General features: G+C 37.9%; 4 protein-coding genes across 4 annotated transcripts in view; 2 read left to right on the top strand and 2 right to left on the bottom strand.

Moving 5' to 3' along the window:
- Window positions 1-27,387, top strand: part of LOC146458735 (uncharacterized) — a 257,490-nt gene that overhangs the window by 13,914 nt on the left and 216,189 nt on the right. The window lies entirely within an intron of this gene.
- The window catches only part of LOC146458736 (uncharacterized), a 256,692-nt gene that overhangs the window by 41,086 nt on the left and 188,219 nt on the right, over window positions 1-27,387 (top strand). The window lies entirely within an intron of this gene.
- LOC146458746 (putative skeletal organic matrix protein 5) overlaps window positions 1-27,387 on the bottom strand; it is a 77,246-nt gene that overhangs the window by 14,573 nt on the left and 35,286 nt on the right. The gene's annotated exons all lie outside the window — the stretch shown is intronic.
- Window positions 4,375-19,498, bottom strand: LOC146458748 (uncharacterized). The gene is made up of 20 exons (XM_085090335.1): window positions 18,994-19,498; window positions 18,444-18,514; window positions 16,870-16,931; window positions 16,708-16,771; window positions 15,958-16,001; window positions 15,322-15,355; window positions 14,850-14,890; window positions 14,705-14,750; window positions 13,699-13,746; window positions 12,705-12,736; window positions 12,539-12,592; window positions 11,746-11,775; window positions 11,230-11,275; window positions 10,773-10,820; window positions 10,599-10,652; window positions 10,021-10,052; window positions 9,754-9,799; window positions 9,423-9,451; window positions 8,324-8,369; window positions 4,375-4,603 (listed from the first exon to the last, which is right to left on the bottom strand). Exons 1-20 carry the CDS (start codon window positions 19,010-19,012, stop codon window positions 4,526-4,528), a joined length of 924 nt encoding a protein of 307 aa, XP_084946461.1. The 5' UTR covers window positions 19,013-19,498; the 3' UTR covers window positions 4,375-4,525.

The raw sequence follows: 27,387 nt of genomic DNA, 5'->3' as shown, positions 1-27,387 counted from the left end.
GCAATTTTCTTTGTCGCAAACATTAATATAGTGGATGTATCCCTAAGTTCCTCATAGCTCAAATTTGTCACAAAATTGATTTGCTTCAAATCTTGCATGTAAATTACTCTTTGCACAATTACTTTAAAAACGCTTTACGTAAAGGCTCTAAACGCTTTCTTCCTCAGTTTCCAGGGCAGGGCCCATTATTAGGCCAAAATTGAATTTTTGTAGTGAAAATCTGTACAATTTTAACAGGTTTGGTATCTTCTCACAACACTTAAAATTTCATGCAAGGCCATATATTACGGTTGGTTGACAAACACAAATGTTCCTTATACTGAAATATGATTGATATTTCCACATAATTGTTTCAAATAGTGAAAACAGCTACTTTTACCCACCAGCCTTTACCAGTGAAACTGGTGAAAGTTACTCAGAATAACTAAAGAGTTAATCTAGCTGAGTAACAAAATTGAATATTAAGACTTAGAGCCTGTTGGCAATAAGCGTTAAAATGTTAAATAGGAATAAGAAAAACATGTACGTTGTATGGTAATAAAAATGTATAAATAAAACGGCAGGAAGTTAATGGATGCCAGTCGACAGAAATCATCGATGCATGCCAGCTGGTTGGTGCAGTCCGGCTGAGTGGTGACCAACTGTCTGGATCAACATGATAATCAACGAATTATTTATGCATGTATGCTGTCTTCCAATTTAGTCGCGGAGGAAAAATATCGGAAGGCCCACCACAGAAACCATTTGTATCTTTTCTAGTCGGTTTTTTTGCAGGCCGACCAACTTTCATGAGAGAACGCGGGCTGGCTACTTGATGATTGTCTGGATAATGGTTAAGTTAAAAGTGCAACTTTCAGTGAACACGAATCTTAAGTACGGCGATACATTTTCACCTATCGCGGCGATTGGCGTATAAAATCGCCAGGTGTGTCGCTGGCTTTAGACTGCGAGTATTATTTTCGGGCATGGGGCTTGTCTGAACATAGAGTCTGTTTTGGTGCTCAAGCAAAAAACTCGGCCCGTGCAGGGGCATGGGAACTACTTCAACGGGTAGTACTGGGGCACTGGTCCTTGGTAAAGGCACTGGTTTGTCATTTCCCGCGCTCCCGCGGAAGGCTCGTTTCAGATTCATCTTTCTTGGAAACAATTTGCTAAAGACACAGGAGAAACCTACGCTGGACCGTGTCGCTACAAAGACGAATTAACTCAAAACAATGGCAACATGCCTAATTGAATGGTGAAGAGATCGTCCACAAAACGTTTCACTCTTTTGTATGCGATCTTTAAGCACTGCAGAAATTTCATTTTCAATTTTATGCACCTTTTTATTTGCAATTGAGTGCTACGAAGAAAAAACGTTTTTCTCGCTATTTACTCAAAAGATATTTCATTATAGCCGAAGAATTAAGATGGCTGATCTGTCCGAGTCAAAAGTTTGATGTCTGCTTTGTTTTGTAGGTGGAGCATGTTTATAAATTTAAGGGATTTTCCCTGTAGAAAACCAAAAAAAGTTCAAAATGATTGCTGGTATGCTTAGTTTCGTAATCGCAATCTCACAAAAACATAGTGCTTTCGAAGTTCCGGACACTATTCCGGCATCACATAGGAGGTAGACAGATTTGAATATCCCGAGATAGCGAATCAACTAGACCGGCTGCACAGAACCAAGGTCACGGAGTCAGTAAAGTTTTAAAAAAGACAACCATCGTAATACTGCTTGCTACTTTCTTAAAACTAGGAGTCTCCAAGTTTTGAAATCTCTTGGGGTTTACTTTCTTGTCAATTCTATTGCTTCATTGATAATTGACAGCACCTGAACTTTATACAATGTAGTTTTAGGTCATTTCTTAAGGTGGATTTTTACTGCCGCGAAAATTTTACGTCCTTTGAGCCTCTTGGTCTGTATATAGTCATGCAGAGACCGCTACAAGAAAAGTGTTTTCCATTGATGCCAGTTAGTATTTATATCGTCATTGGCTATGATCGAAGAGGTTAATTGCTGACAGAGCCGTAAGCAGGCCCTCAAAGTCGCCTTTTGCACAATCGTAGACAAATCTAAGGGTTTTTGGTGGGGCTCAGTTAAGCGTTAAACTGGAAAATAATGACGCTGTGGTCTGTGTTAACCCCCGTTTTTTTGGAGATAATGTTGGTTACATTGACACGGTTCGGCATTGTTCTGTCGCACTTTGTAATAATCATCGCACTTTGTAATACCTGTCGCGCTTTGTAATAACACTTGTCGCACTTTGTAATAAAATAGCTGTCATACTTTGTAATAACAGTTTGTCGCACTTTGTAATAACAAATTGTCGCACTTTGTAATAACCTTTTAAATTTCCTTTGAATAAGATATTTGGTGGAAATTATGACTTGACTAATCCCCCAGGGCACAAATACATTCTTTCTTGATATTTTGCTCTGCAAGCTAAACTGAGTCGAAAAAAAAGAGGGAAAAAAAAAAAAAGAAAAAAAAACAAAAGAAAAAAAGAAAAAGAAACGTGTTCTCCTCCACGCTTCTCGCTATTGTTATATTGGAGATCACACAGCTTGCTTAGAAATGATGGAATGCAATAAGTGAACAAAGGAGAGATAACTCCTGGTTAAAATAAAAGATGCGCGAGAGGGTTGAGTCCAAGGGTTAGTAAGGGAGATAAAGACTTCGAGTGAGTCGCTACTTGCTCTACTGGGGAGCGAGGGAGGGAGGAGGGGAGTCACAGGAATGAAACATGAAAACAATGAACATGAAAAAAAAAAGAACTTTTTGATAATAGAAATCTTTACAGTCATTTCCTTGTAAAGTTCACTTTTATCTGCAGCTGTGCCTTTTTCAAGAAGAAGAAATTCTATTCATTTACTATTCAAAATAATCACTATACGAGGGACGTACCTAGCAATGGAGCGGCTTAACAAAACCGATTTTTAAAAGTCATTATTCGTGGTGACAAAGAGTTTCTGTCAAGATACATCGTGTCAAGACAAATAACGATTGCGAGAAGTGTGGAGGAGATAACGTTTCTTTTTCATCCCCTCAGTTTAGTATGCAAAGTAAAATATCAAAGAAGAACGTATTTGCTCCCTGTGTGATCAGTGAATTCACTTATTTTCCACAGAACATCGTATTCAAAAGTAAATTAAAAGATTATTACAAAGTGCGACAATTTGTTATTACAAAGTGTGACAGCTTAATTTATTACAAAGTGCGACAACTTGTTATTACAAAGTGTGACAGCTTTTTTATTACAAAGTGCGACAAGTGTTATTACAAAGTGCGATAGGTATTACAAAGTGTGACAGTTTTATTACAAAGTGCGACAGGTATTACAAAGTGCGATGATTATTACAAAGAGCGACAGAACAGGCATGCTTGTGATTACAAGGTCAAGTATGTTGTTGCCACGAGTGGGTTTTTTATTGAGTTGTGCAGGTCAAGAGGTCGTCGTGAAGGGTTTCAATAAAGACCCGATGCACTGTCATAGGAGTCCCAGAGAATGTCTGGCAAATTAAAGTCACCCAAAATTACCATATTGTCGAACTGGTCACAAACTTCATGCAGAAAATTATCGAATACACCCATCCAACTTGGGTCTTCATTGGGTGGCCCATAGCAAAGACAGAATAAAATCCTCTGACTAATAAGCGTAGTATTTCGGCAAAAATGATCTCAAGCTGTTGTAGCTTGGTTTCCAATTCAGGTTTAAATCAAGAACTAGCCTTTATTTATTCTTACCTCGAGGATATACCTTAACCTTAAATGCCAATATATTGCGTTCTAAAATTAAAAGCGATGCAGTTAAGAAAATATAAACGAAGTAGAAACATTCCGTAAAAGAAGGGGCATTAAAAACGAGAAAATACTCTCGATTCCTTCAGTCGATCCGAAAAGGCGAGCCGAGCAGAGAAACGCGTTGCATAGTGGTGTCCACAAAATTAACCTCAATGCCTTGTTTCTGTGATCTTTGCGCGACCACAATCCTTTGCATTTTGCATTGCAAGCACTCGCAAGGTCCCATAAATATATTTCTGTACCGATTAGAGTGCTGCTTAACTCGGTCGCTTCAGGCTCCCTCGCTGCGGCAGCAAATATATTTTTCGCTCGAATTGGCGCAGCTTAGTTCCTGAGCGATTCACGCACGGCCCGACAAATTCATTAAACTTGCTGCGCCTCAGGCCCCACTAGCGAGTTTTCTGTACTGAAAATGGAACTTTGAAAAATGTCGTAACTTTCATAAAAATTATCTCTTGCCTGCTGGCTCTACGAAAATTTGGTAAAGAAAGTAATATAAAATGAAATAAATTAAACAGGGGGTCACAATGACTGCTAGCTTGTAACAATAATGCTGAAAAGTGAGAATTGACCTTGCAACCAATTTTCATGTCAAAAATCATTCATTTATTTAGCAAACATCTCACAGTCTCTTCCTCTTTTTGTACGAGCATAAAAAATAGTTACAAAATAAATCGTTTTCAGTTTTGTTCGAGTTAACAATGGTAGAATCTATTTACAGACATTTAAATTGTGAACAAGTCAGTTATTTGAGCGACGCTTGAACAGACGGCGGAAAAGTTTTCGGAGGTAGCCAGGCTTGTTCTTTACTTCAGTGCTCTAAAAGAAAAAAAAAAGAGATATATACACAATCGAAAGCGTCAGTGATGCGACCACCAACACGCAATACGCCACACACATTTTGCCGTATTAACGAGGTGCGTGGATGAAAGATGGTATAGGAAAACAAATTAATTGACAAAGTTTTGTTTTGAGCCAAAATAAAGTGATCGTCATGACAAAGTGGATATGCAGACGGTGTTGACATAAGGAGGCTCTTCTTTACGTATAGCTGATAATAAACAGTGTTACAAATTAAAAACAACAAACAAAGCAAAACTGTCATTAAAAGGCAAAGTCAATTTCAACCCTCTACTGTCTTATAGGGAGGTTTTCAGTTGAATGTCTTCTCAGTTGAAAGTAATTTTGCGTTTGCTTCACTACGCACCATGATTGGTTAACAAAAGTCGCGCCACTTTCTCAACCAATGAGAAGCAAAACAAACTGACCAAGACTTGCTCACACGGCATACGCGTTTTCCCGCGCTTGGCGCCGGTTACTTGAATGTGCTGGGTACGTGCTTCGAATTCTGATTGGTTCACCGATTGCTTCATTGTGATTGGACAGAGTAATTACTTTGGTTTTGGTTTGGCGACACAGTTGAAAACAGAAACTTCAATCTTCGGATGTAAGTAGAGATCTAAAAATTTGTGCTAGTCAGGCAGGGACCGCGTTGACACAAAGATGCCGTGTAAGGAGTTTCTTTCCACTACTTGTCTAAATATATGTTTGTACATTATAACAACATTAGAAACGTTAACACTGTAAATAAGTCGGTCGGTGTGTAAAATGAGAAAAAACGTGTTGAACCCCTCCATTGGCCTATTGGCTGGTTCAGGAAATAAACACGTTGGAAATAATGTGATGGAATATGTTAAGCCTGGTGATTAAATGAGAATGATGTATTAATCACTATTCTAAATGGCACAGGCCTACTCGGAAAAAATCCAAGTGCTCCTATCAGGAGTCGAATCTAAGACCTTCGGATTACTAGTTCGGATGCTCTACCACTCACTGAGCTACAGGAGACTCGTGGGAGCTAAGGCCATTGAACTGTTTAATGGCCTGATAGGAGCACTCGGATTTTATTCCGAGTATGCCTTTGTCACTTACTGATTAATACATCATTCTCAATAAACACGTTGTTGTAGCGTAAAATAACGCAAGGGAAAGACAGACGGAGGCGCAGCACTTTTGAAGGTGGATTCTCTGTATCAAAATCGTATATATACCCAGAATTAATAAGAATAATTTAGCGGTTCTTGTTTTATTGGAGTTCAGGTGCACTTCAAAAATAACTTGTACAAAAAACATAGTGCGCTGACGCAATCAATCATGTTTCCTGACGCCATTCCGCACAAACACAAACTAAGGGACGGACCATTAGAAAAGTGATGGGGGGGGTGGGGAAAATACAAAAAAAAAAATTCGTGCAAGCCAAAATGCCTGAAAAAAAAATTCTTGCAAGCCGAGACGGAAGAAAAAAAAATTCTTGCAGAAGGAGATTAAAGAATTATTATAGAAAATACCCTTTAGGGTTTTAATGACAAAAAAATTTCTTCCAGAATGCCCCAAAATGGCCTTTTTAATGTTTTGAAAATCTAAATTTTTTTGTGGAAGTTTGTTTTGTATGAACAACAAACCAACCTCACATTTTGTGGCGTGGCTGGAATTTTCCCTTACTACAACTCAGTATTTTGTTTTGTGTTTGTAACTGGTAGTAAACCCAATAATCACGAGCAATAGGTCAATTAGTTTTGAAGAAAAACGATTGAGAGTCGCGTAGGCCTGTCAACCCCATTATGCCATGTTGATTCATTACAGACAGGCCCCGTCTCATGTCGTGAAAGACATACTGTACATGAACTCCGAAAAAACAAAGACGAAAATCGCACTCCTGGCGGTGTATACAGCTTTATACAGTCTCCATAGTGAGCTATATGCTGCAACACATATGCACAGTTCTACGGAAACACCTATCCGCGAACAAAATGACAGTTCATGTACAAAATTTAACGTTTTAGCCATCATAGAAAACACAGCGTCAAGCTTAGCCCCACCATGGATCGAACTCGCAGCCACCAGATTGGCTCAAACCAAGGAGCCAATTGAATTGCAGGGTTTTCGATCCGAACAATGGGTTTATAATTTGACAAGAGAGCGCGTTTGTTGAAATGATACCGAGAACTCATCTCTATCATTTCTGAAGAATCGGCAACTGATGAGATCCACAAGATTAGGATCGAAACCGCGGTCTTGCCTGACCATTGCCTTAAATGCTACAGAATTTACTTACGGCCGAAGGACTAGAAGCAGCCCCTGGCCAGAGCACGTAAACACAGGAGGAAAATACTAAGCTCCCGCAACACAAACCTCACAGTTACAGAGCTTAGCGGAGCGACAACAAAACACACAGCCGTAACTTAAGCGGCCTTTAGCCCTCAATTTAACGCATTGCATAGCTTTGAAAGAAGCTACAATGCTTAAGAACGGATCAAGGGACAAATAACCGTGATAAGAAGCACAGCATCTTGCACCAAAAGCAAATAGCCGGGCCCGGCAATCTGACAAAAGCTGCAAGATAATGTATAGTTATTACACGGTTCAAATCCTATCCTTACAACGATAAAAAGAGAGGCTATACTGTCAGCAGACGCACTGAAATGAGCCATACCAAGCCTAAACTAAATGCCACAAACGGCATAAGAACGACAGTCGCTAAACGGAAACGTAACAACAAGAGGTCAAAATGACCTTTGAGATCAATTACAACACATGCGACAGTTAAACACATGGCTTTGTTCAGTGTCTATCGCGCAAATCCTCCGAATCATAGATGGCATTTAAAAAGAAGAAAATCCAGCGCTAAAAGAAAATTTTACCGGGAGCACCGCTCTTTTCATAGAGAAAAGGGTGTTCTTTGGAAAACATAACCCGTGAGGGCAAAACTCTTATTTAGGCTAAACACGCACATGAGAGTCGCGTAGGCCTGTCAACCCCATTATGCCATTTTGAATCAATTCTTATTAAAATGTGTTAAAAAGTAAACAATCAATAAACAGACAGTACATGAAATTTGATTTAAATTATTTTAAAATGATGACCAGTCTTTTATTTAAGTATGAGGCTGATTTTACTACCAGCACTAGATACTAGGTTTCGTTGTTTTTGTTTAGTTTTGACCATTATGCTGTAATTTTTAGATATTGTCTCAGGGGTTAAAGGTAATCATTCCAAGCCCACAAAGTACAACTTTTTTTTAAAAATCCTTTATTTAATTTTTTTTTTCTGAAAAACAACAAAAAAAAAAATTCGTGCAGAGGGTATCAACTGAAAAAAAAATTCCTGCACAAGCACTGAGCATAAAAAAAAATTCCTGCAGACTGAAAATCCCCCACCCCCCCCATCACTTTTCTAATGGTCCGTCCCTAAGAAAAAATGTTTCCTCACGAATCAAAGCGGATTTGTCACAATGGTAAGTAAAGCTATATATTATAAAACAAATAAAAAACTTAACGGTGCCTACTTCTGTTGTAAAACACACAAGGCAGAGACGAGAACACTCAAAAAGGAAGTAAAAACAATCGCCTGTTGATCGTGTCTCGCGTGCTTAAAAAATATTGTCACTTCTTTGGGTGCGTTTTATAACAGAACAAAGCACAATAAAGCTGTTTTATAATTTAGTTTATAATTATAACAGTTTTCAATGATCATACTTACTCGGGCCTGGAGGACTGCAATTCTCTCACGGACGGCATCAATTTGGCTGTAGACAGAAAATGGCAATATAATTATATATAATAAGCGGCCGCTGTCAGAAAAGAGTTGGACAGTAGCTTCCGCATTGCTTTTCATGTGATCTGAAAACTTTTGAGGTTATTACAAGCTTAATGTCATGGATGCGGAAGGGAGAAGTTATTCAAAAATTCGCGCTACAATGTAGAACACGATTAATTCATTTGCCGCTTTTGTCCCACATGCTCACCATGCTCTGAGTGGTTGGTTGTGCTGTTTTACGCTTTTTAAACAGATTAAAGTTAATAAATTCTCAAAGACTGTTTCAAGTTAGGGCAGGATTGAAACGCCGTACACTTCATCAGTGGGTACCTTTGAGGAAGTAAACACCATCCCCTTCTCCGAAAGGTCAGAACACTAAAAGCTATTTTTTATCGAATGGTCCCTGGGCGGGAAATGAAGTGTGACTCTGGTATAAACAGAAAAGCCTCAATATCAAAATACAGACTCTCCCTACTGTTCTCCATATAATCCTTATGGTACTAATTGGAAGAATGTCTGTAGCCATCAAAACGTTTATCTTTGAGGATCCTTACATCTTTTCTCGTTGACTTATACGTTTGGTCAAGTAGTAGCATAGTAAGGAGAAATTAGATGGTGATCAGTATTAAGGCTTAGAAGGTTAACTGCTAAATCGAACAAGATTTGGTCTGTTTATAAACATAATTGTAACTGGAACGGTACAATTATAAAAATGGAGAACTTCATATAAATTAATTATTACCAATACTCGCCCTCTTAATTTGCAACATATAAAATAAAACCCCCCTTTCCTAATAATGGAAAGCATGACAGCCGTAAATGAGTAGCCCATTACGAGGCTTAGTGGAAAGCTCTTCTTGTGAAAATGAGTTGAAAACTATTATTAATAACAAAAACCACGGTATGCACGAAAACTCCCTTCCATAACGAGGTTCAAAGCAACTCAGGAATGGCCTTTATCGCAAAAACAAACGCGATTAATTTGGATACCCTGAGAATAATTTAAATAATACAGATTAACTGTCTCAAACCCAACACTTACTTTTCTTTATCATTGATCTTGATCTTCATCTGAAAACAAAAATGATTAATGGGTTAATTAACGTTCGGAGGTTCTTCATGGTTTAAAAACACAACCGCCATCTTGCTCACTTACACACACAAATGGAGAACGAACTTCTTGTAAAGGGTCTCAGGTCCTGAACAGGAGTTTGGCAAAAGTTTACTTACGATAGAAAAAGATCTATAGAAAAACCCTCAACAATCATCGGGGCAAAAAATATTCTGCACGATAGTATAACCTTTTGGAAGGAGACAAATTCGCATCAAGTCGCCCAGGAAGAAATTTGAATCAGGTACTTATAAATCTTTACCTCAAGCCGCCATATCGCGAATTCGCGGTCGATGGCAGCATTTTCGCTGAAATTAAAGAAATAAAGTTGTTAGAAATTCGCTCTACTTACATGTTGACTACCTGATTTCATATCATGAATTTTCGGCTGTGCTTTGTGTCGTATGTATAAATAATAATAAATAATAAATCGGTCGGGAAAATACGCAGTTTTCAAAACACATCAGCGACTTTTGAACAAGCGCTGAATTTAAATGACGAGTTAACATAATAATTCATGTCCTATTACCTTTTAACTTCGGCCTTCTTTTTGTCTAATTCCTGTAAGGAATCAAAGCAATTTGAGTTTGAATAAGAATCTAGTTTCAAATAAAACTCTTGCCACCAATGTGGTAAGAACCCAAGGGGAATGGGGGTGGGGGATTGGCCCTAAACGTTCACCTCCTCTAGTCCAAGCACTTTGAGTCATCCTTGGATGACATCACCTCTATCCGAGTCCAATTGGTTGAAACTGATCTCGTGGCGTGATAATGTTCAATTTTGCAAGCAAGCCGTTGTTGGTGTAGTGGATATAGATATGACACAAGAAGCAAGTTACCCGGGTTCCAGACGCTTAATTACACTATTTTGATTTTTAACTTTTTTTTTACTGTTAAGTTTGAAACTAGTTTTTTTCTTGAATATACATTATAAGCTGTCCAACAATGTTTGGAGTATCCAGTCGACTAGAAACAACAACTTGGTCTTTCCGATTCCTGCCATCTTAACTATGGACAAAACAACTCTCCCCTCCCTCGCCGGCACCACCCACCCCTCTCCTAACACGACTTCTGTCGTCTCATTACATGATTCACTTTTAAAACTAACCGCAACTCTTCGTTCAAAGTCGTTGATGGACTTGTACATGGCCAGCCGTTTTCCCTAACAAAAAGAGGAAACAATATTGAGCATTTCATCAAAATAGCATGTGAAATCCTTCCTGAAGCGTGCACTGTGTTATGAACGACTTGTAGTAATTTACATAAATGGATTATGACAAACCTGGATTTCCTCTTTAATCCTGTCTATAGCCGCTTGCTTAGCTTGATTCTGGAGAACAAAATGGAAATCCCTGATATTGACAAAATATTCCGTTTTTCGTTTGCGCACCAAAGCAGAGTTTACTTTGTTATCATTAATTTAAGCTAAAAACATAGAGAATCGACTAAGATTAAGAATGTCCACTGAAAGTGCACTTATTTCATGCAAGGTTTGTTAAACACGAAAGTTGATAGTCGAACGATGATTGCCATAGATTTTTTTAAACGGATTTTTGAAAGTAAGCAGATCTTATATTGTCGGCGTACATTCCAGCTGCAAGTCACATTACTTCACATAAAAAGACAAGCCGAATAGATTCCTCATGGTTGGAAGTTCATAACTGATATACTATACAATGCCAGGCATCTGTGTGAAATGAGAACTACATCGTGCACATTGAAACATAACTTTTACTCACCGCTTCACGCGCCGAATTTAATTCTTCGCGAGCACAATCCAGCTTTCTAGAAATAAGGTAAAATGTTGTTAATGTTAACTACAGTTAGAGTCGTTGGATTATAGTAAGGTAAAGTCGCATGAAACAACTGGGAGCATTGCTACTCCCCCCTCCCCGATGGGATGCTAGTTCATCGTGAGGCCCATACCCCCAGTAGTATGTTGCCGGTAATTATTTTTTTAATTATACACCTGGGTGAAGAGAGACAATGTCGAGCAAAGTTTCTTGTCTAAGGAAACAACACAGTAATGAAGAGATCAACCTACAATCCCGGCTAAAAACCATGAACCGGTTTCAACGGAGCTCATCCCCCTTCCCATTTTCAATGTTGTTTCCTCCACAAAACACGTTCATGCGCTAACCACTTCACTATGCGTTTTGTCTTCGTTTGAATATTGAAATGGATAAAATCAGTTACAGTGTAGGTTACGATCCAAAAACCAATCAAAATCGACCAATCATTTCTTGAATACTCACCTCTTTCTTTCCTCCTTCTGTTCATTAAGCCGGAAGATTAAAAAAGACATAACATTAAGGAATAACATAACATTAGGGGAGCAGGGATGGAGCACTGGTGAGAGCACTCACCTCCCACCAATGTGGCCCGGGTTCGAATCCCGGACTCGGCGTCATATGTGGGTTGAGTTTGTTGTTGGTTCTCGTCTTTGCTCCGAGAGGTTTTTCTCCGGGTACTCCGGTTTTCCCCTCTCCTCAAAAACCAACACTTCTAAATTCCAATTCGATCTGGAAAGTGTCCCCAATAAGTGCTCCGCGCTAAATACATTGACACTTAAATAAAGTGATTTATTTTTATTATTTTATTTTTATTTGAGTCGGCCCACAATAGGTTATTTCCGAGTTGATTTGAGCCTCATTATGAAAGCGACGCTTCGTGCATCACTTTTGTTATTAAAATTAGTTTTTATTCATATGCAAACAAAACTAATGTTCATGTGAAAAGTTTGCATTAAGCCTCACTTTCATAATGAGGTTCAAAACGCAACAACTCGGAAATGGTCTACTCTTTAGGTTAAGAATAAATTCAACTGCAATGTAATGCAACTGGTGCAATTTTTGTAATAAAAGAAGGAAAAGATAAAAAAGACAATCACAAAATAACGGCGCATAGTTTCCTCTGCTTTTAAAAGTCTCCCTTAAGTCATGTCAATTTTTTTTATAAGACGTCTCCCTTCCATTCTGCAGTTTTGCTATTTAATTCATTTAAAGTAACTCTTCCGATAAAAGTTAACTATCCTCTTTAAGTGTTACCTTCTGTGCCTTCATTTTCACAGCGTTCACCTCCTCCTGAACAGTTATAAGCTCACTGTGATAAAAACAAGGATAAAATTGTTTGAAATTCTAAATTTTAGAACAAATATTAAATCCAAATTTGTACTCTGTGTCCGGCGAGAAAGTTAACGGGGCAAAATATGTACCTTTGGTATTCCTCAACGATTGAATTCGTCATCTGTAAGAAGGCATCAAACAAAGATACTAATGAACTCATGAGTGAATTTAGGAAGGATGAACTAATTGGCTGAAAGACTGACCGATCGATTGGCTAGCTGATTCAGTGACTAACAAGCAAACAGACATAAAGACAGACAAACAGACACACTGAGTGGCTAACTGTGGACTGGCTAATTTGCTGACAGTCTCACTGACTGAATGTCTGAGTGGCTGACAGATTGACTGCTCGCTAGCTGACTGACGGACAGACTGACTACCTGCCTAACAGAATTACTTACTGACAGGGTGACTGACTGACTGACTGACTCTTATGTAACATATCGCATCCTAAAGGGAGTTGCGAGTTAACTGGTAGCAACGGCTTGCAACGATTAAACCGTTTTAACAGAATTGTTTCTGCAACTGTTCCAGACAGTATTGCTGCAGTCATTGAAAGAGGTGTAGATGTATTGCATACACTGATACATCTACACCTCCTTCAAGGACTGCAGCAATTTGCAGAGTATATACCGTCTTCTACAGTCTCTAATGTTCGATGAGTCTGTACACATGCGTCGTCGTCTGTAGACAATCAAAAGCTAGTTTCCCGAACATTGACCGCCTGAAGCAAAACTAATCCCCTTTGCGCTATTGCAGTGAAGTAGATTGAACCATTGCCAGGCTTTTTTCGAAACTACATAACAACTATCGTCTCTCATTCATGAATTCTTTCATCTGCGGTTCAGACTTAAGAACTTTACTGCACACAGAATTCATAATGCTTGCACTTATGTGTGCGGCTCAGTTTAAAAAATGGTTCTGCTTAGACCAAATTATATAATTTAGCACAGCTCAGTCCTCAAACTAAATCAATAAATCAATAAATCAATAAATCAATAAATCAATAAATCAATAAATCAATAAATCAATAAATCAATAAATCAATAAATCAATAAATCAATAAATAAACCGAACAAATACCTTGATATTAAGTTTCATCGTATCAGTGGACTCCGCTAGTTGTTCCGTCTGTTTGAAGAATAAAGAATAAAATTTGTTAGGATTGATAATTTGGAAAATTATTGCCTTGTGTATGTCGGAGTGATAACGAATAACTGAATATCATCTTAGTTGATAACTAAAGGTAATTGGGCCACCGTAAAGACATTCGAAAGCTGACGTTTCAAGCGTTAGTCCTTCGTCATGCCGAGCGAATCGATTCGCGCTGAGGAAGAACTAGCGCTCGAAATATAACCTCTCGAATGTCTTTAATTTACTGTGGCCAAATTACCTCACCCGGCAAATCAGATGATAACACTAAATATTTTCACTCGGCCCCATCGACGCAGCACTGCAGTTTCTTTAGAAACTCACAATTGCTGCGATGAATCCTTGAGTACAAACCTTGAAAACCGCTTTCCTTTTTTACCTGAGCCTTACGCAAATTACTGCGCTAACCTAAAATCTGTGAGCACTTTATTTTTCAAGAAAAAATGAAGATAGAATTAAGACGAATAATCTTCAAAAAAGGGGCTAATTATCTCTTCCATTTGCTGCTCACTCGATCGTGGATAGCTTCTATCATGAAAGTTACATCATAGCATTCACGCTGCAAACTAATTTACTTCGGACTCGACTTGAAATCCGTATGTTGTTACCATTTTTTTTATCCTGAGAACGAGGGTTTGTTTTGAGATCGTTAGCATTGAACTTTCTTGTAATTTTCGAATCCTAAACCTATCAAAAAATCGCAGAAACGGGCGATATATTTTTGTGAAAGCTTTGTAATATTGATTTTACTAAAATATAAATCCTAACAAAACTAACTTCAACAAAATGACTTATGTAAATTTGACATCGACCTTTATTCAGAGAAGACGACCAAATAGCCGGTTGAAAAAACGAGATATGGCGCTCAACAACTGCATTTTAATCGAGAAAGGAAGGGAAGAAAATGCGATGGCTATAATAACAAGGTTGGACTTACTTCAGCTTCTATCTCCTCAAGCTCCTTTTCTAGCTCCTGAATTTTCCTAAAAATAAACGAAATCATGGTTAACTCGCCATAAGGAAAACATTTCTTTCCTCATGAAGGCTTATCATTCTATCTTGTTGGTATCCGTATCAATTACCTTTCCTCCTCTGCGTTCAGTGCATTGACTGTTGCCTGCGACTAAAGAAAAAATAAATCATAGATGTATTTTCAATCAGTGACCAAGTATACTATTTTTCCTTCCAATATCATTACTAGTTCGGGTGCTTTACTACTGAGCTACAGGAGACTCGTGAGAGCTAAGGCCATTAAACTACTTTCATGGGACAAACATCCTGCATACTGCTAGGATTGGAATGTCATGTGTGGCATATGTGAAAAAATAATGTGATGTTCAGTGTTTTATAAAGCCTGGTAATTAGATGATAAATGTTTAAAATACCCAGACATAAAAAAACTTGCTTGTGTAAAGCAATATCCAAGATGGATTTCATAAAATATTCAGATTCTACTGACAATGAAATGGTCTTCGAACAGGAACTTAAAGATTATGAAGTTTTGCTCAAGAAAGTAAGACTTAAAAAAAAACCAAAATAATTAATAATTTTCACCTCCTCCCTTGCAGCTTTCCTCTCTTCAATTTCACTGAAAACAAATCCAAGCGAATCTTTAGTCAAATAAGTTTTTTTTACAACACACAACTTTGGCAAAATGTTAAGAGAGTCGGTCAAATGTGGACTCTATTTACATATCATTATCAGAAACATTTTAACTGTTCAAGCGTTCGTTGTCAGTCTCCACCCGCTTCATTTCATTCTATTAAATAGAATGAAATGAAGCGGGTAGAGACTGAGAACGAATTAAAGGTAAGAGGAGATTTATGTTTCACTATTTATTGAGAACAAAGAACTAACTTTTGCAAAGCGTCTTTGTATCACAACCAAAATTACCCGGAGGGAGCTTGCTAAATCTCTGAAATTTGATCCCGTCAACTGGAACTAAAGTTTGCATTACGTAATTAACTGATCACTGATTTGTTAAAAGGCAAATTCCATTAAAATAAAAATAGATAAGGATGTTACTTTCTAAAGAGACTGTGGTGCTGCTTGCAGATTTCCTTTCTTCAATAAATTATTTCACGTAAAACAAATCCAAACGAGTCTTTAGTAAAATAAGTTGTTTTCTTTACCAATACACAACTGTCAAATGTGGACTATATTTACGTATCTTTTTCAGAGACATTTTACCTGTTCAAGACCTCGTTTTCAGTCTCCAGTCTCTTCATTGAATTCTATCAAAAGTAAATATGAAATTTATGTTTCGCGTTGAGAGCAAAGAACTAAAGTTTGCATGGCGTCTTTGTATCGATCGCAACTACAATTACACGGAGGGGAGAGACTGTTGCTAAATCTAGAAAATTTGATCCCGCCAACTCAAACTAAAGTTTCCATTATGCAATTAACTGATCATTGGTTTGTTAAAAGGCAAATTCCATCACAAAGAAAAATAGATAAGGAGGTTTGTTTCTAAAGAACCTGTGGTGCTGCATAGGCGAGGAGTAGAAGCGAGCTACGCTATTGGCGGAATTTTCCACCAATAGCGCATCTATAAACACCACTCACAATCTACAATTCCCTGATAGGCTCTGACGAAGGCCTTATGATCGAAACGTAAGCTCTTGTATCCCTTTACGAAGAAAATAAAAAAAATACCCACATGAAAGAGCCTTGGCAAACCCGGCTTTGAAATTTGATCCCACCAACTCCTCGCCAGACAAAATAATTAAGACCAGAAATGAAAATCACACCATAGCTTCTTCATAAACTCTAGATTGGGATATTTTTCGGTTGAAATTAGAAATGACGTCTAGTCTGTCCCCTTGGAAATTGAACTAACACTTTGTTGATGTGCCAAAATTATAGTCCCTGACTGTAATTAAAAGAGAACTGTGCTTAAAATGATCGCGAAAATTGCCTTAAATGAATGCTGTTCCATACCTGAAGCTTGCCCATCTCCACTCGATGGTTCCTCTCTAACTCATCAAGTTCTTTCTTCTTTTCACTATATATATAAACAAAACAACAGAAAATTGGAGATGGAGCAAAAGTCGGTTGTTGATTGATCCTCTTCGTCACCCGTATTATAACGATTGTACTTACATTCCCAAACATTTTATGTTTTGGATAGTTTTCTCTTTCCCTTTAATGGCGTTTCTCAGAACCTGCAGGAAAGAAATAAAAGATGTTCCTTTTGTTTAATAGCAGTAGGTGTTTGTATTTACTTGCACACTTAAGGACAGTGCCTACTAATACAGAAGTATTTTCGCTCATTTACGACTATATACGGTTCACGGTATCATGTGCACATGTAGTCGCGTGAGGCCGAGTAGAATTGAGGATTAATTTTCAGGCGTATTTATAAAGTTTTCCCAAAATTGTCCGAGTCGTGCGTCCGGACGATGGATTTTTGCAAAATTAGGCGGAATTTTATTTATGGCTCTGGCACGTGATTTCAATGTATTTTTGGCACAAACAATCCGGCTTAAAAAGTTAAAAAAAGCGACTATAAATGTAGAAATGCCGTGCTCAGCCAATTAATAGCGTATGTTTTTGCCGCTCGACCAATCAGGAGTTAGCAATTTTGCCCTTCGTAAAAGGAAAATTAAGAAAAAATGCCCTTACAATCTCGAACAATCAGCATTCAATAATTTTGCCCTCCCAGTTGGCTTGATAGCTCAGTTGGTAAAGCACTGCACCAGCATCGCAGAGGTCAACAGCATCAAATCCGCTTCAAGCCTGAATTTATTCCAGGCTTTCTTTTAGAAGCGAACATAACTGCGACGGTCTCTCATTTATATCAAAAACATAATTGCAACTTTCGATTTAACATGATGTTTTCCTGCTGATTTGATAAGTTATAGTATGTAAATTAAACGTTAACAAGACTTCTGGACTTCCTACAGTCTTAATTTTATCACAATTAAATGAATTATATCTTTTCAATTTACTCTAAACCTTGTTAATAGTATTGGGCCATCCACTTGATTAGCCTTACAGCTAGTTGGCTTGCCATTTTTTTTAGTTGAGCTTTTTCTAAATTTACGTTTACACATAAAGTGGAGGTATCACGAAAATTTAGTTTATAGCCAAAACCCCAAAACATTTATTCGACAACAAAAACCTAAAAGCATTGCTCAAATTTGTTATAGATTGTCACCCCAGTGTATTAAGGTTATCGATGAGTGTCTCTCGCCACAGACGAACCAGGTTAGAATAGACTGCAACTTGAAATAAGTTAGGCTGACTATTTTCAAGCTCTCGCGTTTTTGTTTCCAAAATACAGTAGAGGAGATCATATGTTGTTCCTTTCAAGAATCATTTGATTTCTTTTTCTTGACGTTCTAAAATTATTTTGTAATTAAATGAAGGTGATGTCGCACCATTTTTACCACAAAAGGTCAAAATCCCCGTGATACTTCCCATTTAAGAAAAGATTATTGTGTTGTAAGTAGCTTGATTTATTAAAATCCTGTTGTAATTTTTTAAATATCGTAATGTTATAAATAAGCAAAAGGTAAATAAAGTTAATTGGATTAAAATAATTCAAATGAATTCTGCTGTCATTTTGAATGTAACTGATAATAACGGTAGATCAAACCAAACATGTAAATAAATAAATAAATAAATAAATAAATAAACCTGAAAATGTCAACAAAATGAAAATGTAGTCTTACCATGTTTTGTTTCTCTATTTCCTGTATTTGCCTCAGGAGATCATTTCGATCTCCGAAGGTTGATTTCCGACCTAAGACAAACAATTTGAGTAAGAACATGACATTTTGTTGTGGTTAAATTGTTTTAAAATACAAGCAGCATTTTATTATCGGCAAAGTTTACGATAAAATGAAGTTTGTGGAAATAAGCGAACTGTCAGCATGACGTGATTGTTGCTATGGCGTGTGTTATCTGGCGCGCGTTGCTAGGAGTTCGTGCGGAACGGAAGATGATTTGATTACAGCTGTTTTACTTGTTTTTGTTTGTTTGTTTCTTTTTACAAGAAAGACAATTGAATGCAATTTAGCGCTTTTTTTTCAGTCACTTTGCGATACTCGGTATTTGACTTTCTGATCCCTTCTCTTGAATTCTTGAAAAACTGTACGTGAAAAATTGAAATATTCCAGTTTATAAAATGCGCTCGGTCTAAAAAAAAAATATGACTTTACCCTTGACCTGCGAAAAACATCTCGTCGCACAGTTTTCTACGATGTTAATTTGTAAATTTACCTTTTTTGTCGGATTCCATTTTGAAATTGATCTCTTCGCTCTTCTGTTTTCCGTATAATAAATAACTCAGCAAAAACACACGCGTTTAGCAAAACAAGCAAACTGCGAATAAAATTTCCTTTGTGACGTAAGACAAATTAGACGTCAATTGGAATCTTGCTCGCGCAGAGCATCCCATTAGTGCAAACTTTTGGCATAAAAATATATTTTAATTGAGGTAATGAACAAGAACGAAGGAAGAAAGGATAACCGCTATTTGTTCAGTAAATCGTATGGAAGTTGCATTTTTTGTTTTTCTCAAAGTTAAGCGAAGGGAATACGCGAGCGCGCGCTTCATTGTTCTCCGCCATCACACCCGCGCGTCGCGTTTCCTCGCGCATCTCACCGCGACATTAGGTTTTTCTATTCTCCTTTTTCAACTGATATAATGGTTTGAGAGTTTAGTCTTTCAAAATAGCGAAGATATAGTTCGGTTAAGTCAAAGAATTTTAAAAACCTTTATATGGAGATGTGAGCAAGTTCTGTCCGTCCCCAAAACGGAACGCCTAATCGCGTACCCAGATCTCTTACGTCAGGCTTCGACATTACCAAACCGACTGAGATCTGGGTACGAGATTACGAGACCCTGAAACTTGGCCATTCACTAGTTTTCAGTTGCTCTTTTCCACAGTATCAGTGGAACTGATAATCTGACCTACAGCAAAATAAGAATTACTGTGAGAAACAGTAGCGGATCCAGACTCAAAGAAGTGGATGATTTGTGGGTGGGGTGGGGTGGGGTGTGGGACGCTCTCGAACGCTTGACTTGCTTACATTTATCTTTGTGAAACGAAATATCTTGATGCCTCGGCCCGATGAGTCGCTGTTTTGGTTCCAAAAAGAGTATTTGGGGGAGGGGCTCCCCGGGCCCCGAAAGGCGATCCTTGGGAGAAGTGAGAGACTTCCCATGGTCTAATAGTCTCATGGAATGTGCGATCAAATAAGGACTCAGAAATGATATATTTTTTTTACTGTGTAAAGTGTATCTGCGTATCCCGCACTTGTGAATCATGAATTAAGATCAATTTCCTTCACTTGAAATTTAATTCACGATAACGATACGTTCGGTCTCTTCAGTACCGTCCCATAAAAGTTTTTAAAAATACAAATGGTTTTAAACCTTGACCCCTACGGAATACCGCCAACAGAAAAATACTAGGTGTCCGTCAGACATCCGGTCTGTTGATCCGATCCAGGGGCGGGGGAGAAGACTCCTCAAATTTTCGTATCAGAATCATCCAACAAAACTTGACGTCACATCCGGTCAAATTGGCGCCCAGCAGCTTCTCTCGGCGAAGTCGAATGATGGCGTCTGGGTCAGGCATGATTTCTTCGGATTTTTGAGCCATCAGTATCAGGAATTGCGAACTGTGAATATGAAAGATGTTTTAAAGATATTGCTTCGACTTCGTGAGCAAGGGTTTTCCAAAGGAGTCATTTTTTCTATTGTTTTGACGGAAAATACGAGACAGCTAAGCGTCGTGTCATGGCGAAAATTTCACACTCTCAAAACGAGTGGCGTTCAGACTTTTGGCTCTTGTGGCTTCTGATCGTTCAAAAGCTGAAATTTTAATAGCCTATCCCCTGTGCAACATAATGGAGGAGACATTGTCAGTCCTAGTTTGCAGTGTTAACATCGGGAACCTAATTATCTCTCGACGTGAAGTGTTGGAAGCCTGTATCATTGAAGCTGTTCTAATTGTCTTCGTTGTAAGAGACTCGTAATCTTCCAGGTGAGTAAATGTAGTTATCTTCATTTCCAGTTCTTTTCTGCCGACGTGAGTACCTTTACATGTGGACTTTAGAGTAATAAGTCGGTTTTGTGCTTCGTAGTTCTTTAATACAGACGCAAGTGACGTTCAATTCTCTTATCTGAAATGCATTACATATCATGTTGTCCTGCCAGTGCAGGCTTGAGGAGGGGCTTGAGTCAGAAAATGTATCTGCGTGGCCTGGTTCATATTGCTAGTGTGAGACAGTTGTTGAAATTATTGATGTCAAGCCATCTTAAACAATAAATAAATAGCATTATTGCGAATGACATCATTTTTCAAGTATTGAAAGAAACAACCCCTTCACCCTTTACCCCATCTGCACTCTCACCACTTGGGTGCTCATGGGTTAAGGCTTTTTATACATTTGCACTATAATTATGCACCTGTGACATAAAATTGTGGTAAGAACATACAGTATGCCACAAGCCACAGGCAAGTGGCATGACTGATGTTCTTACCTTGTTTTGAAGTCCTCTTTGGGTTATCAAAGGACACATGGAAGGCCAAATGGACTTTGAAAACTCCTTATGGCTGACAATGTCATTTGTACATCATATAATTATCGGGTATTTACCAGTTATTTCAGTTATGTTAGTTGGTGCCAAATATTTAAGGGTGGGGAATTGTCTTTTTCTCTCTGTCCAAGGTTGGGGAGGAGAACATAAAGTAAAAAAAATATATATATATTTGCAAATTCCTGGAGGTTATCTATCAGCAGTAATTGACCCATACATTTTAAGTTCAAATAACATTGTCTCCTTTGAACCAATGACATTCAAAGTTCTTTTTGACGAGGAATATTGAGTTGTGTCCAATTCAATGAAAAATCAAAAGTTCAATAACCACACAATCAGTTCAAAAACCGCACATCAATTCAGTGACAGTGGACCAATGTAACAAAAACTATAGGTGATGTGTTTTCAATTTTCTCTCCTTCATGCTTGTCAAGGATGCAAATGAGAGACCTGCTTGTAGATTTCACATTAGTTCAATTCAAAGAAGGCTTAAAAATTCAATCACCACACTAAAACAACAAACCTCCCACCCCTTCCTCCCCCCCCCCCCCCCGCCCTGCCAAAAAAAGGGGGGATTATATAAATGTATATATATTTATTAACCACCTGGGTGATAGCAGACCTCAAAATAAAGAACATTTACTGGTGTGGGTGTTTTTAGTTCAATGGGTCCTGCTGGTAGGGAAAGGGAAGGAAGTGGACAATTCAATTGAATTCAATTCAATTTTATTCACACTTATTACAACGAAATACAATATATTTTATAGTAAGAAAAAATGAAACGTACAGAGCTCTTAATTGAATGATTTTACCTTCTACGGAAGAAGTGCGTAGTGGTCAAAGGAGCAAGGCTTTCGTGTTGGCCACTTAACAAATCGACAGCAGTTTTCTATGGTCTATACTCTTATGGACAATTAAATGACGTCAAACAATGTTCAAAACCCAAGTGAAACCACGAGCCACAGGGAAGTGGTTTCACTGCCAAGTTTTGGACATTTTATGGCATCAGAGTATAGACCATAGAAAACTGCTGCCAATTTGTTTTTTACAATAACATGGAAAAAGTATGAGCGGAGTAGACAATTTTTTTTCATCGAAAAAGCGTGCATTTTATTGTCTGTACTTTTATAAACAATAGCTATGAGCCAATCAGCGCGCCGGAATTTGGACAGTTATTGTAAAATACCTCTGTGCAATTAAATAAAATAGGGGAAAGTAGAATTTATAATACTGGTTGAAGAGCTCTGCTAATTAAATTAGGCTTGGGAGATGAAAATACAACAGTAAGGAAAAAAGTGTTTACAGCGTATATATAATTATATAGTATACGTTAAATTTTAATATTATTAATGTTTGGCTATCAAGTAGAAAAAGTTTGCATTTCTTCTTAAAGACATTGTGGCGCAGACACTTAACTTCCATTGGAATTGTTTCCCAGGTTTGTGATACCACTACTCTAAACCGTGCTGAACCATAATTAGTTCTAGAAAATGGTCTGTACAGGTTTTGACTAGTGGCAAATCTGGCATTATATTTATGGATATCAGAAGCTAGGGAAACAAGATCATGGAGTGCAGGGGGTGTTTTTTTTTATTGTATTGTAATTTATGCGTGGTTCAATTCTACCTGTTAACTGAAATAACCCCCCCCCCCCCCCCCCCCGGGCACACCCCCGGGCATTTGTGTACTTGACGTCCTATTCCCCACCCCCGGGCACACAAAAAGAGACAATTCCCCACCCCCGGGACTCATGACATGGACTAATAATAAACTGCTTCGTTTTGTTGATTTATTTCTTTATTTAAACAAAACAAGGAACCTGAAAAATCCTAAACTTTTTTGAACTCCCTTCCGAAGTAAAGCGAATATTATAAAACTCGACACACACACTTGTCTAATACACCAGGAGGGCGTTTTAACCAAACTGCCTCGAAAATTGAAATGTATCTCTATGAAACAACTCTTAAATTCCTAGAAACAATTTGGAATAACGTCTTTTGTATTTTCAGTGCAAATAAATTGCTTTTCTACAAGAGTATCAAAATGTTTAACTCAGCATATTTACAACATTAAAACTGCACCTGAAACAAGCTGAAGCGAGTGAATCCCATTAAAACAAAAACATTATTAATTATTCTTCTGGAGGAAATCTTTCCTCTTTTATGTTTTGAACTTAATTACTTTTTGTTTTCTTTCATCAGGTCTACGTCAGCTCTCTGACTGCAAATTTACGAAATGCGAAAAACGAAAAAAGTGGCCTTTTCCGCGTGGTTCCAGGAGCCGCCGTTGTGTCACCCCATAAGTCCTTGCGCGAGTAGTTATTTCGATTTGCCCCACCCCCCTACACCCGGGCAAGATCGCTTGAGGAAATTCCCGGCCCCCGGGCCAGACGGGCTGGGTTTTCCCGGGGGGGGGGGGGGGGATGGTAACAGGTAGAATTGAACCACACATTATGCACAAGGGAACCAATTTTCAACTTAAAAATGTTCTCTAGCGTAAGGATTTCGAATAGAGTAAAATGTTGCATTATCTCTTTTGTGTGCAAAGAAGATGCAGTGAAGGCAATATGGCTTATTTTTATCTTTTTAAATTTTGTTTGGCATGCAGTACCCCAGCTCATTCACCCGTAATTTCGATACGGATATATGAGCGTATAGTATAGTTGTTTAAGCGTATTCATAGAGACATAGTATCTAAGTTTATATAAAATTCCAATTCCAAGCAAATATGTTTGCATTATATTAATAGGGTTTATAAGTTACATATCCATAGTTTAGAATTTTCCTTACCTACATGAAACTTTTAGGGATTTAATGTTTTTAATTTTTTGTTTTTATTATTTTACTTTAGAGATATAAACAAAAACTCAAAAAGAAAGAGACCAGCAAATCCCCCTGAGACGGCAAGAAAGGAAACAAGCAGCAAAAGGAAGAATGCGACAAGACCGGGAGTAACTGCAATGGCCACTTAGCTACAGTGTGTATGATTTATTATGATTTACTGTGTCAAAGTCTAATAAATGTCTGCTGACAATAATTTTCACATTGGTGTACAGCATCATGTTTGATTACATTGACGTATTCTTCCTATGATCCAAAATTTGGTCAGCCAAGCTGTCAAGCTGACCAGCCATATGCCTTAGCTGGGCAGCCACCCACTGGGCCTCCATTACTGTTTTATTACTTGGGCTTCCCACAGGGAGACCAAGTCGAAAATTGCCCTTCGTTTTTTTTTTCCTCATTCAGTCACAAATCGCCGTCTGGGCCTTAAAACGCATGCGCAGGTAATCTTGTCGCTGCATGGGTTTGCAAGGGTCTGACATTTATTTAGTCGCCGATTTTCGCGTTTTCCAAAGGAAAACACAACTTTTCGAAGTGGTACATCGAAAGAAGAACTACTAAGGAATACTCAACAGCTTCGATAGCGGAAATCCGAGAAATAACGGCGAAGAAACTGTGCTTCAAGTACAAATTGTTGTTTTATCCAGGCGACGAGTTAGCGGAGCGCGGACATCTCAAATCCTTCTTGAGGCCATGGACTTTCTACGAGATTTTTGAGTACTTCTGGGAATTCAACGAAAAATTACAGGTTTGATCGTGAATTTGTACTGAAATACTATTCTAATTGACCGATTCTTTATATTCTGAACACGGGTTGATAAATTCGCTTCGAAATGAACTGGTAGTTCTTCAAATCGCTTTCGCGTCTCTCGTTTGGCATTTAGAATTATAAGCGTTTCTTTCTTAGGCGTAAACAAAGACTTTTCTGAAAAAATTTTTCCTTTAAGAAAGCGTTCTGTCTGTATTTCTTTCTAGTTTAATTGACAAAACGTGACAACTGCGTAATCTTGCATAAACAAACACATGCACTCAAGACGGATTAAATTTTGCCTATGTGACGCGGGACAAATTTCATCGATTAATGGGTTAAAGATACTGACAAAGAGAAATTCCCACGAAACACCAATTTCAATCAGAATTCCCTTTTTTCAAAAAACAAAAACTTTTGCGAGGGGGGGAGGGGGGGGGATGAAACCAACACAAGATATCCCTGCCCGCTTTGCTAAATCCTGTTGGCCAGATAGATGCAAATTTATACCAGGAATATACATTGCTTACAATATACTTGCTTGTACTATGCTTGAGCTGTAAAACAATCGACAAATGACAACTGAGATTTTATCACGTCAACTTTCTGGCGTTTACAGCTGGATATGCCAGGAAAGAAGCCCAAGTTCACGCACGTGTGCGTCTTGTTTTTTTGTAATTTGTTCGCTTTACTTTTTGACTGACTCTTCTTGTCTCTTGACTCTTCTTTCAAGTGCCACAATCCCTGTTTCCTTTTTTACAAGCTCCTCCTTGTCTTCTGCTAACTGTGAGGCCATCGCAGTTTCTTCCAGTCTTGTTGCTTTCTTCCGTTTGCTGTCTGTTTCCTTTCTAGCTGTTTTAGGGGGATTTGCTGGTCTCTTTCCTTTTGAGCTTTTGTTTAAATCTCTAAAAATAAAATAATTAAAAAGAAAAATTAAAAACATTAAATCCCTAAAAATTTCATGTAGGTAAGGAAAATTCTAAACTATAGTAATATAACTTATAAACCCTATTAATATAATGGAAACATATTTGTCCACTTCCTTCCCTTTCCCTACCTGCAAGACCCATTGAACTAAAAACACCCACACCAGTAAATTTTCTTAATTTTGAGGTCTGCTATCACCCAGGTGGTTAACAAATATATACATTTATATAATCCTCCCTTTTGTGGCAGGGTGGGGGGGGGGGGAGGGGTGGGAAGTTTGCTGTTTTGGTGTGGTGATTGAATTTTTAAGCCTTCTTTGAATTGAACTAATATGAAATTTACAAGCAGGCCTCTCATTTGCATCCTTGACAAGCATGAAGAAGAGAAAGTTGAAAACACATCACCTATAGTTTTTCTTACATAGGTCTACTGTCACTGAACTGATATGTGTTTTTTGAACTATTGCTATGATTATTTGACTTGTTGATTTTCAATGAACCATAGGACTTCTAGATTTTTACAAATTTACTAACCGACCACTAATCTGCATCATTGACAAGAAGGAAGTGGAACTATGTCCAAGAAAAAGCTACATTATTGGGCAGCTGTTGCCAAATATGATTACAAAGACAAACAATGGATAAGGGGCAATAGATTTTTAAATGCATGTAAGCCTGTTACCATTATTATTTTGTAATACATGGATACTTAGTTTCACTTGTACTTTCTGCCTGCTCTAAATATGGACCATGCTCCCATAGAACCCTCTCCCCTCCCCTCCCCTCTTATCTGTCCCATTGGAATAAAAAACCTTTCACCTATAGTTATTCTTACAATTGAGGTCAACTGTCACTGAACTGATGTGTGGTTTTTGAACTGACTGTGGTTAGTGAACTTTTGATTTTTCATTGAATTGAACACAACTCAATATTCCTTGTCAAAATGTACTTTGAATTTCATTGGTTCAAAGGAGACAATGTCATTTGAACTTTAAATGTATGGGTCAATTACTGCTGATAGATAACCTCCAGGAATTTGCAAATATATAGATATTTTTTTACTTTATGTTCTCCTCCCCAACCTTGGACAGAGAGAAAAAGACAATTCCCCACCCTTAAATATTTGGCACCAACTAACATAACTGAAATAACTGGTAAATACCCGATAATTATATGATGTACAAATGACATTGTCAGCCATAAGGAGTTTTCAAAGTCCATTTGGCCTTCCATGTGTCCTTTGATAACCCAAAGAGGACTTCAAAACAAGGTAAGAACATCAGTCATGCCACTTGTCTGTGGCTTGTGGCATACTGTATGTTCTTACCACAATTTTATGTCACAGGTGCATAATTATAGTGCAAATGTATAAAAAGCCTTAACCCATGAGCACCCAAGTGGTGAGAGTGCAGATGGGGTAAAGGGTGAAGGGGTTGTTTCTTTCAATACTTGAAAAATGATGTCATTCGCAATAATGCTATTTATTTATTGTTTAAGATGGCTTGACATCAATAATTTCAACAACTGTCTCACACTAGCAATATGAACCAG

The sequence above is a fragment of the Pavona decussata genome, unplaced genomic scaffold (genome assembly GCF_977016875.1).
Source record: "Pavona decussata unplaced genomic scaffold, jaPavDecu1.1 SCAFFOLD_229, whole genome shotgun sequence".
Classification (NCBI taxonomy): Eukaryota; Metazoa; Cnidaria; class Anthozoa; order Scleractinia; family Agariciidae; genus Pavona; species Pavona decussata.
The sequence above is the reverse complement of the archived record's forward strand: the minus strand, read 5'-3'. Positions and strand labels throughout refer to the sequence as shown.

Coding starts and splice junctions, on each gene's coding strand:
- LOC146458748 (XM_085090335.1), bottom strand. Junction 16,772..16,869: donor AACATAAAATGTTTGGGAAT/GTAAGTACAATC, acceptor TTATATATATAG/TGAAAAGAAGAAAGAACTTG. Junction 10,053..10,598: donor ACTTTGAACGAAGAGTTGCG/GTTAGTTTTAAA, acceptor GATTCCTTACAG/GAATTAGACAAAAAGAAGGC.